The 16379-nt window shown below is 39.3% G+C and overlaps 1 protein-coding gene across 7 annotated transcripts in view; it reads right to left on the bottom strand.

The window, feature by feature from the left end:
* Positions 1–324: 324 nt before the first annotated feature.
* The window catches only part of RET (ret proto-oncogene), a 142515-nt gene continuing 126460 nt past the window's right edge, over positions 325–16379 (bottom strand). For all 7 annotated transcript variants that reach the window (XM_065551746.1, XM_065551745.1, XM_065551747.1 and 4 more), the window contains 7 exons: positions 14498–14712; positions 14254–14376; positions 11276–11346; positions 8377–8514; positions 5211–5310; positions 3297–3444; positions 325–1365 (listed from right to left, as the gene is read on the bottom strand). In XM_065551746.1, coding sequence (XP_065407818.1) covers positions 1208–1365; positions 3297–3444; positions 5211–5310; positions 8377–8514; positions 11276–11346; positions 14254–14376; positions 14498–14712 — 953 coding nt within the window. In that variant the 3' untranslated portion in view covers positions 325–1207. The remainder of the gene's footprint in view (positions 1366–3296; positions 3445–5210; positions 5311–8376; positions 8515–11275; positions 11347–14253; positions 14377–14497; positions 14713–16379) is intronic.

Raw genomic sequence — 16379 nt, 5'->3', positions numbered from 1 at the left:
TATTTATCCCCTTCCACATAAGCTCTATAAGAGTCAGATCATTCTCCTAAATACCACATCAATATGGTTGCACATCATTTGAATTAAATTTACCCTTAACAAAATCAGGTGATTTCCCCCTCCCACTCCCACTTGTAGGGAATAATTAACTAACTAAAGATAAAAGCATCAGATAAGTTATGCTAAGTAAAAGGGTTGTCTACTTGTGACTTGCAAGACAGAAGATTTATTTGGAATGGTGTCAGTGTGATATCCTATGTTAGCAGTGTATTGGACTGTAGAATCAGATTTTGAACTTAGAGGAAGACTCCAACTCATTGAACATGACTGCAAACAAAATCTCTTTGCTTTAATTTAGTTCAAAATATCCTGTACAGTCTACACTGAACTCAAACAGAATTATGATTGTACAACAGATATTGTAACATTAGTAAAATGGATGTAATGGAAAATAAGTTGTGTCAGGTGAGCACTCTTGATTGACATCAGTCTATATAGCATATCTGGTATCAAATTTATCTCCATTGTGCTAAAGGTAAGAATAGTTTAAACATAATAAAACAAACTTTTTTCTCATTAAGACAAGACAAGACATTTTTACAGCTTTTCAAGACTTCAAATGTTGAATCTCAAGTTCCCTACTGAGTTACTTAATGTTTGCTTCGAAACCAAAATACAGGCTTCATTAGTGCCAACATCATGGTAACACTTTGGATTCTATAGTAAGCTCAGTTATTTTGAGCCAAATGTTTTTTCCCCCCTACATATACTGTTTGTGCTTCATGCTTAGATCAAGTGGCCTTTTGTTAATAACCAGAAAAGTAGCAGTTCAAGTACAACAACATTTTCCCACCCAAGAAAGCTGTAATGTAGGACAGCTGACCTAAAAAATTGTAAGCATGAAGTGCACAGCCATTTGCAATAAACAGTTACCAAATTGGACTATGTGCAGAATGGTGGACTAAAAAATAAGTACTGGAACTACAACTTTTATCCAGTTTGATATGTTTCCTGAAAGGGGAAAATAATCAATTATAGTCTTGATCATGCGTAAAACCACTTGAGAAACTACCAAAAAAGAGTTTGCCATTTGAGAAATTAATGTTGGTTTAACCTGTTTTAATTGTACAAAGAATGAGCCAATGGACTTTCCATTCTTTGCATGTTTGCTCCCCTCATGGGTCCATTACCTTTCACAAAGAAATTTTTAACTATCAAACTTGTCCATAAATTTTGCCGCTGAGGGTGAAACCATCCAGTTAGCATATACACTATCATTTGCATATCTTGAAAACACAGAGTTAGTGCCATCGAATCTTGTGAGTGGAACGGGGCTCTCCTCAGGCCAGTTCGGGTATGACATGCCTAAAAATGAAAACAGATAATTTTTTCTGCACTGAAGAACCATAACTTCATGTGCAGACAGTAAGGCCCTTGGCAAAACTCCGTTCAATACTTTAAGCCAGACCATTGTTTTTTGTCCCCAGTTAATTGATATAAAGTGTGTTTCAAAACCCCAAAGCACAAATTCTGCTGAAGGCAAACACCCTGAACAAATAAAGTGCTGTCTTGATAAAAAAAAAGTGTGTATATCATATAATCCAATAAAAGTTAATAATTTTTCTTGATAGCCTCCAACTTTTCATAATTTTATAGTTTCATGACAATGTAATTACAAATTGCTTTGCCAGAGAATTTATTGCAACTGGAAGTTCTTGCTGTACATACAATGCTCCAAGCAGTAATAAGCACATTTAAGGCAGGACCCAATGTCCATTCTAGTCAATGAAAGTATTTCCATTGACATCAATGGGTGTCTTTCCATTGGCTTCAATAGGTTTAGGATGAGACTCGTATCACCCATCATGATCTCCCAGTAGTACAATGGGCTGCAAGGTTCTGAGCACTCTGACTCTGATCCAGCTATATATTTAAATACAGGTTTAAAGTTAAGCATATAAGTAGTCCTATTGACATCAGTGTGCTACTCATAAATGTAAATTTAAGGTCATGCTTACGTATTTTGCTAGACTGGGCCCAGAGTGCTCAGCATCTTGCTGATCCAGCACTATATGCAAAAATATACCAAGGCCAGCATTTTCAAAAATAGAAGCCTAATTTTGTTGCCTATTTTGGCACCTAAATAAGTGCTGAGATTTTCAAAAGTATTCAGCAATGGGAACTTCAATGGGAACTGTTGGATGCTTAAGCCCTTTTGAAAATCTGACCACTTATTTAAAATTCCAAATATGTATTTAGGAACCTAACCTTGGACACCTAGTTTTAAAAATCATGTCTGGGGAGCAGAGGGGGAAAAAAGACTCAGAGATATTTTCTAATTACAAACACACAGAGTAATGGAAAAGCTTCAGCTTTTAAAAAAGTTTTACTGCTTGAAGAATGAAAAAAATATGATCTTTGAAGTTAGTAAACAGCCAAAAACATGTAGAATATTTAATCAGAAAACAAAATATAGGAGTTTTGGCAAGAACCATTTTTACTGTCCATCTCACCATCACAATATGAAAGCACATGTTCCCTTTCAAAACACTTGCTACATCATTCAATCAGGGCTTAGTGCTAACATTTGCATGATAAACCAAAGGATGTGAAAACAGTCGAAAGTATTTTTATAGTGGCCATCACCAAATCAATTTCCAAAAGACTGTGTAGCTACACTCAGTCCCCCCGTCATCTGTAAATTGTAACCTGATCCCAACCCATGTCATGTTAAGCAGAAATTTCTGCACAAGGACTTAAAACATGTGAGCAGCAGCTGAGATTCAGGAATCCATGTGGATAAACATAAAACTGTAACAAATTGGGCCTCACTATTCAACTGAGCCCCCCAAAAATGTTTAGCAAATGTTTTTTTAAATCCCTGTTACTTAAATTAGAGATATAGAATCTAACATATTTCCCAACTCCACCCCCCAACACAAAAGACTATTTTAATTGGATATTCAGTTCTTAGCCTTTTAAAATTTCCCCTGAGAGTACTTCCCTGATCTATTTATTTCTCCTTATCATATGATATATAGATATATATGGTGATTTTACTTATTTTCACATCCTTTTTAAATCTTTTTTTAAACACAGCTGCAAGACGCCTAAAGTATGATCTTGATGCAAAGTTTGACATTTACAAATAAAAAAAGCTTTCCAAGCAAATTTTGATTGGTTTCATTCACACAAGAAACACTCTAATGGGGTTACAGAGTCTGAAGATAGTGCAGAAGAAAAAAAAACACTTTGTGTGTGTTGCTAGAATCTAGTAAATGCATGTGAAATTCTACCATAGAGTTTGTTTTCAATCCATGTGGAGGGGAGGGTTCGAGGGAGGGGAGCATTATTACAGTCCACGAGTGGTGTCTCCTCTTCTGAGAGCCCGTCATCATAAAGTAAGGAGTCAGAGGGTGTGGAAGCTGCAAGATCTAAGTAGTCCTACCAAATAAATAAATAAAATGCTAGGTTACAATAAGCAACAAAGTCATTCTCAGTTATAGTTGCTAACACATTTCTGGGTTCCCTAGACTGGGCAACTGCAAACTCAAAGTGGGCCCTTCTATAGAGAATACCAACTGCTTAATCTCCTGTTTTCTGCAAGAGTAGTGTCCTCGGCAATGCACTTGTTTGCAGAAACACTAGACATGCTTCGACAGAAACATGCTCAGTTAGTGCTTCTCCTGTTGAATGCTGCTTGCCAACGAGTTAACTCAAAAATCACACTGATAGATAGGCTTTAATTTCAGCTTTCCTCTAAACTTAAAATTCAATGGAAGGACAGGGTGCTTAACAATGCCTGGAAGGTGCTCTCACCATTTTGCAGCATTTGGCCCATAGTTCTGTTCAGGATGCTGGTTGTTTTGTTTTTAACTAGGATAACCATTTCAGACAACATTGCCCAGTTCAGTGTTACTGTCCAGTCACTGGATTATCCCAGATATTCTGTCTGTCATACAAAGCAGACAACTTTTTGGGTTGGAAATTTACTTTTAGTTCAATACATTGCTCTTGTAATAGCCTTTTGGAACCTCAAAACAAAAAACTTTGCTCTTACTTTGCATTTCACCATCACTGATTTAACTTTGATTTTTAAATTTTCCTATAGAGCATAATGGCTCCCTTCTGTTCACTTCTTAATCTGTGCCCAGCAACACATGCCCAACCCAGAATGGATTAGTTCATTTGTTCTCCCTCTGCTGGATTTGTAACAGAGGAACAATATTGTAGGTCTTACCTAGAGAGTCACTATTGTTGGAGATTTCTAATGTTTTTGCAAAACAGGGATTTTATAAATATATATTGGTAAGTGCACACACACTCCTATTTTTAGTCACCTGCCTCCACTTCTGTGTGCACATGTACACTTGTATGTGCTCATTCAACTGCACATGCCCTTTTCCAGCACACACAAACAACTGGATTTTTCCATGAAAAACTTCCATTTGCACTGATAGAATTTCCATGCCTAAGCCAGATCAAATAAGTGCACATACAAGTATTAATATTGGAAAATATCCATTTAGGTGGATGTATGTTTGCAGTGTGTACTAGGGACTCAATCCTGCAAGGTACTGATGGAGATACTCATGGGTTTTAAATTAAGCGCATGCATAGGTGTTCTCAGGACAACAGTGCTCAGCAGTGTGCAAGACCAAGTCCTAGATGAGGATGTGTAAAGGCTCCACACTGACAATGAGGTCCTTTGAATTCCCAGGAAAATCCCTTATCAGATTATGCATTTGAAAGTAGACAGATTTGGAACCAAATGGCTTTAATATTTTGTTGCTCCTATCACATCTTTAAGAAATCCCAAATCAGAAATGACACAATACTTGCTTTGCAATATTTTAGTCATTTAATTTGAGGCTTTCTACTGCTTGATTATTGAGTAATGCAAATTAAAATTAACTCTGCAATAATAAATTTGTTACTAAGGAAACTAAGTGGTAAAATAATCAACCACACAACATTTCTAGGTCTGAAATCTTCAAAATCACCATACAAAAAAAACGATGGAACTGCTTTTGGAAAGCTTTCTGCCATCTGGAGGAAATAAGGTTTTTGGATGCCTTTAATCCTGATCAAAATAAGAACTTTTCTTATCAGAAACTTATTTCTCTGTGCTACAACCAAGCTCTTTGGATTGTAAACATTCCCTACTAGTTTTCATTAACTGTGCAAAACTCATCTTGCAGCAGACTTACCCTACTCTTCACCATCATTTTCTCCAGTTCTTTGCTGATGTCAGCAAATGTTGGCCTCTTATCTGGTTCCTGTTTCCAGCATCGCAGCATCAAGTTATACCTATGAACCAAAGTAACACATAATAAGATCCTGCATTCACCAGTGGTTTGGTTTTCCTTTCTGCTCAAATAAATCTACAGTACAGTGATCTGGACACTGTTTTGAATGCCACTCAGAGAAATATCTCCATCTTTCCTTTTTCTTATTTATGTAGCTAAACAATTTCTCCATGGGACGAGGCCCTAATACTGCACTGAGAGTCACATGAGTGTACCTTTATTCCCAGGAGATGCTGCATGTAATTAAAGCCCCAGGCATGTGGATCTCTTTGCAAGATTGGTGTCCAAGAGTAAGTCTACACTGCTACTGGGAGGTGGGATTCCCAGCGTGGGTAGACTCTCACCCTCGCTCAGCTCGAACTCTTGTTCTAAAAAAGTCAGTGTGAACGCTGTGGCACTGGTGGTGGCGTGGGCTAGCCCCTCAACCCCAAGCCTGCCTGACCCCAGTCCTGCAACCCCCACAGTGCTATTTTTAGCATACTAGTTTGAGCTGAGGTATGGTGAGTGACGACATACGCTGGTAATCAGACCTCCCAGCTGATCCCTTACACTTCTCCTGTAGGGTGACCAGATAGCAAGTGTAAAAAATCAGGACAGAGGGTGGGGGGTAATAGGTGCCTATATAAGAAAAGCCCCCAAAATCGGGACTGTCCCTATAAAATTGGGACATCTGGTCACCCTATTCTCCTATGACTTTTGCTTTCTCGGACAGTCACCTAGAAGAACAACAAAACAACCGGTACAGGGGGAGTTGATAGTGACGCCAATGTTTAGGCTGCCTAACACTTCCCACCTGCAAGATTCTGGCAACCTTTCCTTTGAGAAACTTTCACATCTCCATTGTTTGCCTCGGGCCTTTGGTATTTGGCAGGGGAAAAGTCCTCTGGCTACAGAAGTGCTTTTCCTTTATGGTATGAAATTCCATTCAGCTTTTGCTGAGATATAAGCTTTCAAAATAATTTCCCTTCTCCTGCTCTCCTTCCTCAGGAAAGTGTTGGCAGCCTGCTAAAATAATAACTGAACACATGAATATTCTAAGGGCAGACTCCACCGCCACAAAATCAGCAGCACCACCACATTGTTCTGGAAATAGCTGGGAGCAGCCATAGTGGCGGGGAGGAGAAAAACCTAGACTGGGCTTCCCTCCTCTGGATCCAGCACCTGGACCTAGTGGCCCATTCTTCCCTCTGGGGACAACAAATAGGGCAGGAGCTCCCCCAACTCCCAGAAGGGAAGAGAAAGAAAGAATTGGGCCAGGCTGAGTTCTCCCATGACACTCTTTCTGGACTCAGCAGCCCACCCAGATAATGTAGTTAGAGCTATAGCTTAAATGACTTCTGCTGCAGTGCTGCAGGTTCAGGATTCAAACCCCACTGGTGCTCAGCTGTTCATAAAAGAAAGTGGCTTCACCATTTTCCTTAAAAACCAAACAGAAACAAACAAAAAAACATTTTGAAATTATATTTAAATAACCCTACGTTATAAGAATTCTGTTTAGGTTGCAAATTCAAGCACTTGAAAGTTAAAAAATGCCAGATTTATGATTGGCTGTACAACCTTAATTCACACCCTCCCTCTTGGGCATAGGCATTATGATACTATGTGATCATGTCATTAAAGACTGTCTCAAAAACACATGTGCATAGGCTGTCTGAATTAAGTTTGCACAGGCAACCATACATCTGGCATTTCCTAACTTTTTAGTACTTGACTTTACAACCTAAATAAGATTCTTCTAATCTCACTTTTTTTGGATTTATTATATTAAAGATGGAGTGAACTGCTTCAGAAAAGTTTGCATACCTTTAAAAAAGGGGTAAAGCTATGCATTCCCACCTCATTGCTAGACTGGATAATTTGGAGCATGCATAGAAAAATGGGTGTTAAGTAGTTCATCTTAATGCAGTCTTTAATGTCCTAAAATAAACATCTACCCAGGTTGTCCATCTAAGAGAGACGACAACAACAATGCCATCAACTCCCCTCCACCCCCTGCAAACTTACACAACATTAGCAACTCAAAAAAGTATCAACAATGGAACATAATTGGGGGTGGGGAAGGGGACATTTGAAGTGAATGCTTGAGGAAGGGAAGACGGGTGAAAATTTAAAATATTTAATTTTGCTGGGGGCAAGTCTGGACTTGAGATCTATGAATCTAAGTTCAACAGTGTCTCAGTGGTATCTCTGTGTATGTGGTGCACAGAAAAAAATGGCTGTACTATTTATGCTGCTTTTTCTCACCACACATGTGGGCAAGGTCAAGACTCCTGAAGGGATCTCGCTCTTGTTCTCCAAAATTCAAATGAGACAATGCAGTCTTATGTGAATATGGCTTAACAGAGGCTGATAAACAGTTTTAAAGCTCTGTTTGTTTCATTTTCGGACACCATAGACTATCCAGGAAGATGAGATATTTCTCTCTCTCATTGAGATTTTCCTGGTTAATTGCCTTTTGTAAATAAGTCAATTAATAACACATGAACTGTTTTACAGTCACAGATAAACTGAAATGACTCACTAAATCACAAAATGTTTGTGTTATACAGGTATTGATTTCTGGATCAAGGTATCTTCTCTTCAGGGTTCTGTGCACTACCAGGAAAGTCAGACAACTGACAAACCATTTGCAGGGAGTACATGGAGCACAGATATTAAAATAACCACCTTATTTGCAGTAAAGTGGGTTCCTAGTATTTGGATGTGCTTCAACACATCTTGAAGAGATCAATCATCACTATGTTAGATGCATTTCTTCTCCCCCACCCCCATGTTCCAAATATTCAACCTACACTTTTTCATTAGCCTGAGGAGTACTTTATCTAATTTTCAGCAAGTACTTTGGCAATAGATGCGGGTGCTTGGGGACTGCATTTCTTTTAGTGCACATTTAACACAGATTGTCACCCCACCTTTCTGCCATTTTATGATGTCAGAGTTCTTTACTTTTACTAGTTTGTTCTCAGACTTCTCTAAAAGTCATGCTGCAGATGGCTGTTATTTACACTGTTTGCCCCCTTTGTTCAAGGACATTTCTATTAATCCAAACAAAGCAAGAACTACTTACATTTCTTCACTGCAGTTTTCAGGTCTCTCCATTCTATAGCCAGTTTTCAGGAGGTTAAAGAGTCTTTCAGGAGCAATTCCAGGATAAGGATTACCTCCCAGGGTTACAATCTCCCATAGCAGAACTCCAAATGACCAGCTGAAAAAGGAAGGAAGGAAGGAACCATTCACTTGAATTACTAGGATTGAAGAGCTTAACATGGCCCCTATCCAGCAAATAGTACAGTAGCACTTAAAGGTTCCAAGATCAAGTTTCCATTATGCTAGGTGTTGTATGAATCCCTGCCCCCATCTATTACATTCTAAATAGACAAGACAGACCAAGGCATCAACCACAAATCCATCCTTCTTTGTATGCACATGTCTAATTTTACCTAAATGACCCCCTTTATTTTAATAGGCTTACTTGTGCTCGTTTAATGAATCAGGGCCTTAATTTTGTTCTGGGCCTAATACAGAAAGCAGCACTGGTCAATTCTATTTGGAAATTTGAAATGCACCCAAAAAATGGTGACATTTTGATTTTTTTTTTTTTAAAGGGAAGAAAATTGAGTCAATTTTTCTATCCACTTTCTGACCAGCTCTAGTAGAAAGGCCTTGACTCAAAGGGTTGGAAATAAGGGTATGTGTTTACCCCCACCCCCACCCCCAAAAAAAGGTTCCTTTCCTGAGTGGAAGCCCTCTTTCAGAGGCTTGAGCAACCCAAAATCTAATCCAGACCCTCATTTCAACCCCCCCCAAGATTTCAGTTTTCACAATGCGGGGTGAAGGAAAGCAGGCAACAGTGTATTTTTTCACTTGGGTTGATGGAATGCCTCTGAGAACAAAGTTATGTACAAAGTGCAATAAACATTCACTTTTGCCATCTGACTTTTACGCGAGAGCTCCACCTTTAAAAAGAGACCTAGAGGAGTTAGGCCACTAAAGTCCACTGAAAGTCAATGAAAGTCATGTGCCTAATTCCCTGAGGCTCCCTTGAAAATCCCACCTCAAAATTTTAGCAACAGAAACTGCTCTCCTCCTGACTAGGTTTCACTTGTCTCCTTGTAGTTCTTTTATTTTAAACAAGGGAAATGGCATTCCCAGGCCAGGACGTATTAAGCTCCAAGATGGCTATGCGCAGGGAAAAAAAAAAAAAGAAGAATTGCTAGTCTCCCACAGCCTTACATGAAACTTTCAAACAGCTTTTTCCTGCTGATATTGTGTAAGTTCATTTTTAACCAGTCTATATCTTCCTTAAAGCTCATGCATATTTATAACGTTCCATTGCACTTGATTAAGTTTTTCTATTCTTCCTCATGCCCTTTATTGAGTCAGTTATTCTGTGCACCCTATCAGGTTATAATTTGACCTGTAAGTAATCCAGAAAGAGTGTGTGGCATTGTGGGTTTTTATGTTTAAGATTCTTTGTTTAAGTGAATTTTTTGGAGGCTCTGTAAGAGGGTGTAGCATGTTGGTAATTTCTCAATTAGCTCCAGCTGTTTGTCAAATTTGTATGTTAGGATATCGTACCTTAGTTTTGTAATTATAAAAATTACCGGTAACTAAGTGTGTGGGGAGGGGGGAAATATTTTCCATTGTACAGTCTTTGTGGATGAATAAAAATGTCATCAGAGAGATGGGGACAGGAAGACTGTGGGCACTGGTACAATGTGTGTCTAGGTTCCAGCATAAAAAGCAAAGGTTTTCGCAGCAGGGTTGGAAAAAAGAAACGATAGAAGCTGGCAACTTATACTACTGCTAGATCACTGCCAACTACTGACTATATACAAGGGTCTTAAAAGGAAGCAGCTGGAAAAAAAGAGAGAGAATTTATGAGGAAAATCCAGCATTCGGGAATGGATTTTAAGTATATTAATAGATGGTCACTAAAACCATCATTGCATCACCCCAAACAGCACTGAATATTTGTAGATGATATTTGTTAGCAAATGTAAATTTTTAAAAATCAATTTTCAAATAAAGTAACCCTTTAATTCTTCAGTGTTACACTGTTGGAGTAATAGCCTGGAGCATGGGGTGTGTGTATAAGAGGCTGCAGGAGACTAAACCTCCCCAAATAAGGCTGGCAATGCAGGGGGGGAAAATGCTGCAGATGCGATGCTGGTCACCTCCCTTGGAGGCGCACCGGCCCGCTGCCTTTCGAGCACTGGAAGTGAAGCTCCCTAGAAGGGGGAGGCCCACCAAGGCTCAGACCGGGACCCCACCCACGCTCTGCCCTGAGGCCCTGCCTTCACCCAGCCTCTTCCCCTGAGGCCCCACCCATGCTCTACCCTGAGACCTTGCCCTTGCTTGCCTATTCCCCCAAGGATCCCCTCGCCCGCCATTTGCTCCTCTCCTGGTGCTCTACCAGCCTGGGTGAGGAAGGAAGTAGTAATGTGAGAAAGGAAGTGGAAAACAAATCTGCCCATGCAATCACTCTCTAACAACAGGCACAGGTACTTGCATCATGTGGCTGCAACTTGGTTGTTCATTAAGAGTCTGATCCCGTTCCCACTGAAGTCATTTGGAGTTTTGTCATTGGCTTCAATGGGAGGTGACTCAGGTTCTAAATCATTAGTCTTTTTGCTGGGTCTGCCAACAAGAGTGGGTTCTGTGGTGCGCACACTAAAAACGGGGCTGAGACCATCAAATCTCATTCCACACAGGCCAACAAAGGGCAATCAGATTGCAACCTCCTACAGTCACTCATGATTTAGTTTTTAATTTAATGGGTCACCTACAATTTTAAAGTTTCATATTTATCCCACCATTACTGAGAGACTGAGTCATCTGGGCTCTCTGATATTTGTTATCTTCCAACTTAGAAGCTGTGGCTATTAAATATGTTACCGTAGTTCTTTGTGAAACTCTATACAACAGACACAAACTGCATAAGACACACCACAATTTAGACTTACACATCACTTTGTGTTGTATAGATATGATCAAATAGGGATTCTATTGCCATCCATTTAACAGGTATTCGACCCTAAGAGAAAAAACAGCAACACAATTACTAAGTTAGAAGGTTAAATTTAATGTTGGTGCATTTGCTTTCACAACAGTAAGATTTATACTGCACTGTGCCTCTCTGATATGCTTCAGCAGTCTAATGACTGAAGTGACATTTCATCAAATAAACAGGGAGCAGTACAGGTTAGGGGGCACAGCGATAACCTCTCTTTAATCACCACTGAACTTTACCATTCATTCTAACCCAACCAACTTAGGAGGACCCAGTTTTGAAAGGACATGCACTCAATGAACAGTGATTTTCAGACATATTACATGGTCAACTCAGATCACTGAACCCTCCTATCACACTAAACCTATACTTGTCAACATGAATTGCTTGCCACCCATTAGATACACTTCCAGAGCCTAGTGGGAGTTGTGCAGGTGCAAAAGGAGATGGAGAATGAGGCTATAGGAGTAAGATCTATCCAAATGAAAGATGAATCGCAAGTGAAAAACTCAGGTTTTAGGACAGCTTTGGCTTCTGAACTCAAGTTTCACTCGGGCAGTTATACTTGTTCAATGGCTGCTTAACAAGCTGTGCAAACTGCTGCTTTTTGGTCTGAAATACACATGTTAAAATCTCAGATCTACACCAGCTATTCACAAAGATCGTGGCTGTGCAAAATGCCAACGTCATTTCCAGGATGCTTCATAACATCCACAAAAGCATTCTGGATTTGTATTTTCATAAATTTTTCAGGCAATGCACATGTATTTGGAAAATTTTTCTATATATATTTGAAAGGTATTCCATTCTTTCTCCCATTCTTTCCTCCTGCTCTCTCTCTACCCAAGTTATTTTTGACAGCAAACAATTGTTTGTGTTGGAAAATTGAATATGCACTCGGAGATACTATGGTGAGGAGGGCTATATCAGTATCTGTTAACTTTATGGGGAAAAATTTATGTATTAGAATAAATTGTTCTCAAATAATTTTTGCAGAGGAATAGGTACAAATAGATAGCATTCCTTCAGTATAAAGCATACATAATAGAATGGAGTGGATATTCCTAATATACTATCTAGTTATATTTTTAATTGTCTTTGTCCATGGTCACTTTTGTATTTGCCTCCTGCAAACATCATGCAATTGAGCATTATTGGCTGGAATTGTAGTGGAAAACAAACGTCAAAAAGTCACAGTATTTGTGGAAGCCAATATTTGAAATTCTCATGTGTGAGAATTCATGCTGGCAGCACTTTCACACTAACCCACACAGGGAACTGAAGCAGTATCACAGAAGATTGAATGGTCAACATAAAATAGTATTACTGAATTTCACAAACTGAGCTTGGATACTGGCCTCATTTACATGCAGAAGGCCCACTGATTTCAATAAAAATTGCATGCATACAGGCTTATGGCAGAATTCGGCTCAGTGTGTTATGGCAATATCTGCTATGATAATAAATAACGACAAGTCTGAACTTGTTTCATAATCTTGAGGTTATCATAATAGTTCTTTTTAGGGAAAGCCGTGATATGACTAAACAATGAGAGGAGCTATCCTAATACCACAGGAGAGGCTTTCCATCAAATTTCCTTTGCACAATCCTACAGATGAAATGTTACCATATGCTGAGTTCTGCCATGAGCACAGTGAACAGACAGAACTATTTCTAGACAGCTGATAATAATTTACTGTGACAGGAAAAATATAATTGCTTTAAAGAATCCGAGGCATTCCAAACTGGCAGATGGGTATCTCTACTATCTATAGCAGAGATGGGCCCAAGCTCTGGCATTTGGATCTGGATTTTAAACCTTGTATATTTCAGAGCTGTTTGGAGCTGGGTTTTGGTTCAGATCATCATAGCTATAGAAGAAGCATTCATGAAACTAGGATCTGGATTTAGATTCCAATTATGAAGTTTTCAGCCAGAACTAGTTCTGTTTTAAATGATTGCCAGCTCTTTCTGCCTACTTTTTCTTCAATCCCTTGTTTTGTGGGCTTGGCAATTATAAAAAGAGAGGGAGAGAGAGACTAATGGCTTTTTTGTATAAAGTAGCAAGATGAGGCCCTAGATTTTGTACCCTAAGTAACTTACAAACTAACAGCTATAAAAAAAATTACTACCTGAAAAATACTTGAAAGGAAATAGGATTATATTTGAATATATTTGTCTTTATTATTGATAGATCACACATTATTTTTAAGGCCCTTGTTCACACTACAGCTACAACACAACACAACACAAAGACCGGAGAAATCGTGGTTACAAGATGCATGAATACATGCTTTCCAAAAATAGTCCAGGGTTTTAATCCACTTACAAGGACACAGGTGGTCCTACTGTATCTATATTGTCACCATGTCCTGTGACTGGGTTGTAGATGTGGTGTTGATGGGGCATTACAGTAAAATACAAAGATCAGGGCCGGCTCCAGGCATCAGCTTACCAAGCAGGTGCTTGGGGCGGCCACTTCAGGGCGGGGCGGCACATCCAGCTGTTCAGCGGCAATTCGGCCGACGGTCCCTCACTCCTGCTCGGAGCGAAGGACCTCCTGCCAAATTGCCGCCGCAGATCACGATCGTGATCACGGCTTTTTTTTGTTTGTTTGTTTTTTTGTTTGGCTGCTTGGGGCGGCCAAAACTCTGGAGCCGGCCCTGACAAAGATTATTGCACACAGGCAGAAGAAAGAGCGGACAGAAATTAATATTTTTTGCTGATGATATACCGGTAAATAGTGTAGTCTAGTTACTTATAAAGGCCCAAATGATGAAGCTAATTGTTTTGTTTAATCTTTACTTTTTGTTCCCTATTTCCTTATCAGAATTAGCTGTTGTCTTTATTTTCTGTGTACAAGTGCTTCAGTGTAAACCCATTCCCTTGATTAAGCAAGGATTCCAGCCCTGGTTTTAACATGCACTGTACCTTGCTTCTCTTGACATAGGAATCCTCTTCATAAACATCTCGGGACAAGCCAAAATCAGAAATCTTCATTTTGCGTCCTTCTGCCACCAATACATTTCTGGCTGCTAAATCACGATGAACAAGCTTTTAAAAGAAACCAACAATCATGGTTATTATTCTTATGGGGTAAGATGCATGGAGAAACTTCCAGATATATTTATGCCTGTCACGGAGATATGTTCAACACACTGCTGTAGCACTATACCTTCATTTCTGCCAGGTACTGCATCCCCCGAGATATCTGCCATGCAAATGAGATCAGATCTCCCATTGTTAAGGCTCTCTCATCTGGGTTGTCCAAGTAGCTTGAATTTCTGTTGGCATCACTGCCCACATAGCTAGGTCCTACTTTCCGACTTTCCCTGAGAAAACTGCGCAAGGAACCATACTTCGCATATTCCACAATTAAATACAGAGGCCCTGAGGAAAAGAAAGAAAAATACAAATCAGTCATGTTGTTCTGCTCTACTTTTCTAAAGATTTTTCTAGTTAACATCACAGACTGGTTTGTAACAATTACAGGCCCCAATCCTGGAAACATCCTTCCCTCAGCACTGCAACTTGATGTGGTAGAATTGCTTGTGCATTCAAATAACCCTAAGAGCTATGCTGGTGGGGGTTTTAGCTCCCAATAGGGCCATCAAAGCCAGACAGGGACCACATGAAAAGCAGTCTACTGGTCCCATAGGCTGGCATTTGAGAGAGAGGCTAACAACCTATCCTTGTAAAAAAGTTAAATTATAGAAAAACAATAAGTAGCCATTCTGGCAAACTGCCTCATAGACAAGGATGGTAGAATTTTCTTCATGCCCTAGCAATGTCTGATGGCATGGGAAGGATTCAGATTCAGAATCTTGCAAATATGCACTTGAGTGGATGTCCTATGGGAATTCTCTCATGCTACAAGCCCAGGTACTCATGTGCATAACTGCTCAGAGCTATAGAGGGCATCTAACAACACCTACCAAAGCTAAAGTTGTGAAACAGTTTCTATACTAGCCTTGTGTTTTCACATCAGAACCTTAGGGTGTGTACCCCGTACGGCTCTCTACATACCCAAGCAGTGCCTGTTTTTAGGGAAACAATGAGAAGGTACTGGTCAGCATGGCAGGCAGTGGTCTCAGCCCGCCAGCTGCCTATCTGTTGTCAGGTTGTTTTGTAGGCATCATGGCACAGAGTTTTAAACAGTGTCTTTGCTTGGATATGGGGAGCATGTTTACAAGGAAAAAAGGTTTTATTGAACGAAAAATGTGTGTGATATCTATATTTATATAAAATTAGATTGAACTAGTTTTTATTTGGTATAGCCATACACTAAATTTTGGTGTGCTGGCAACAATTATTAAACTATAGATTGGTTCATGGAAAAAAATTAATCCAGTGCATGACACATGACATCTTAAATACATGGGGTGAAATCCTGATCCCACTGAAGTCAATGGCAAAACTCACATTCTCCATGATTTCACCCATGATGTGCCTCTTTTTGTGTAGGTTTTGGAGTGCATATGGTATGTTTTATCATTAGCTGTGAATTCATGTGTATGGTTAGTAACATGCTTATTTAATGCTCTTTTTGGTTCTATTGATGGAATCAGACACATGTGCATACACACACAATGTTATAGCAAATATTAGGCCAGAGCTTGCTTGCCTGACACAGGCGAATAGTCTCACTGATTGCAAGAAGATAGTACCTTAATAAGGTCAGGAGTATTCAAGAAAGCACATAGAATACAATTCATTCATGCAGTAAGTAGCTGCACAAAGATGTTGGGTCAAAATCTGTTCCTCTCAGTCATCTGAGTTTAAATTCAGAATAAATCCACTGACGTCAGTAGAATGACTCTAGATTCACACTGATGAATACAGCTCCTTAGCTTTCACCTTTTAATTTTCTTTTAAACTTAGCTGAAAATCAAGCCTGTATAAGGAATTACTTAAGAAACTTGATTTTAAAAAAATCAAAATTACTTTCTAGAGCGTGTGATATTTAGCTCAGAAACCATCTTCTCCTTCCAGCACACTAATTAAGGTGCCTTTTCAAAGCACTCAAGTATAGGTTCTCAACAAAAATCCTGACATTT

The sequence above is a fragment of the Chrysemys picta genome, chromosome 7, assembly GCF_011386835.1.
Source record: "Chrysemys picta bellii isolate R12L10 chromosome 7, ASM1138683v2, whole genome shotgun sequence".
In the NCBI taxonomy this organism is placed as follows: Eukaryota; Metazoa; Chordata; order Testudines; family Emydidae; genus Chrysemys; species Chrysemys picta.
Note: the sequence above shows the minus strand (reverse complement) of the source record. Positions and strands in the feature narration are given on the sequence as shown.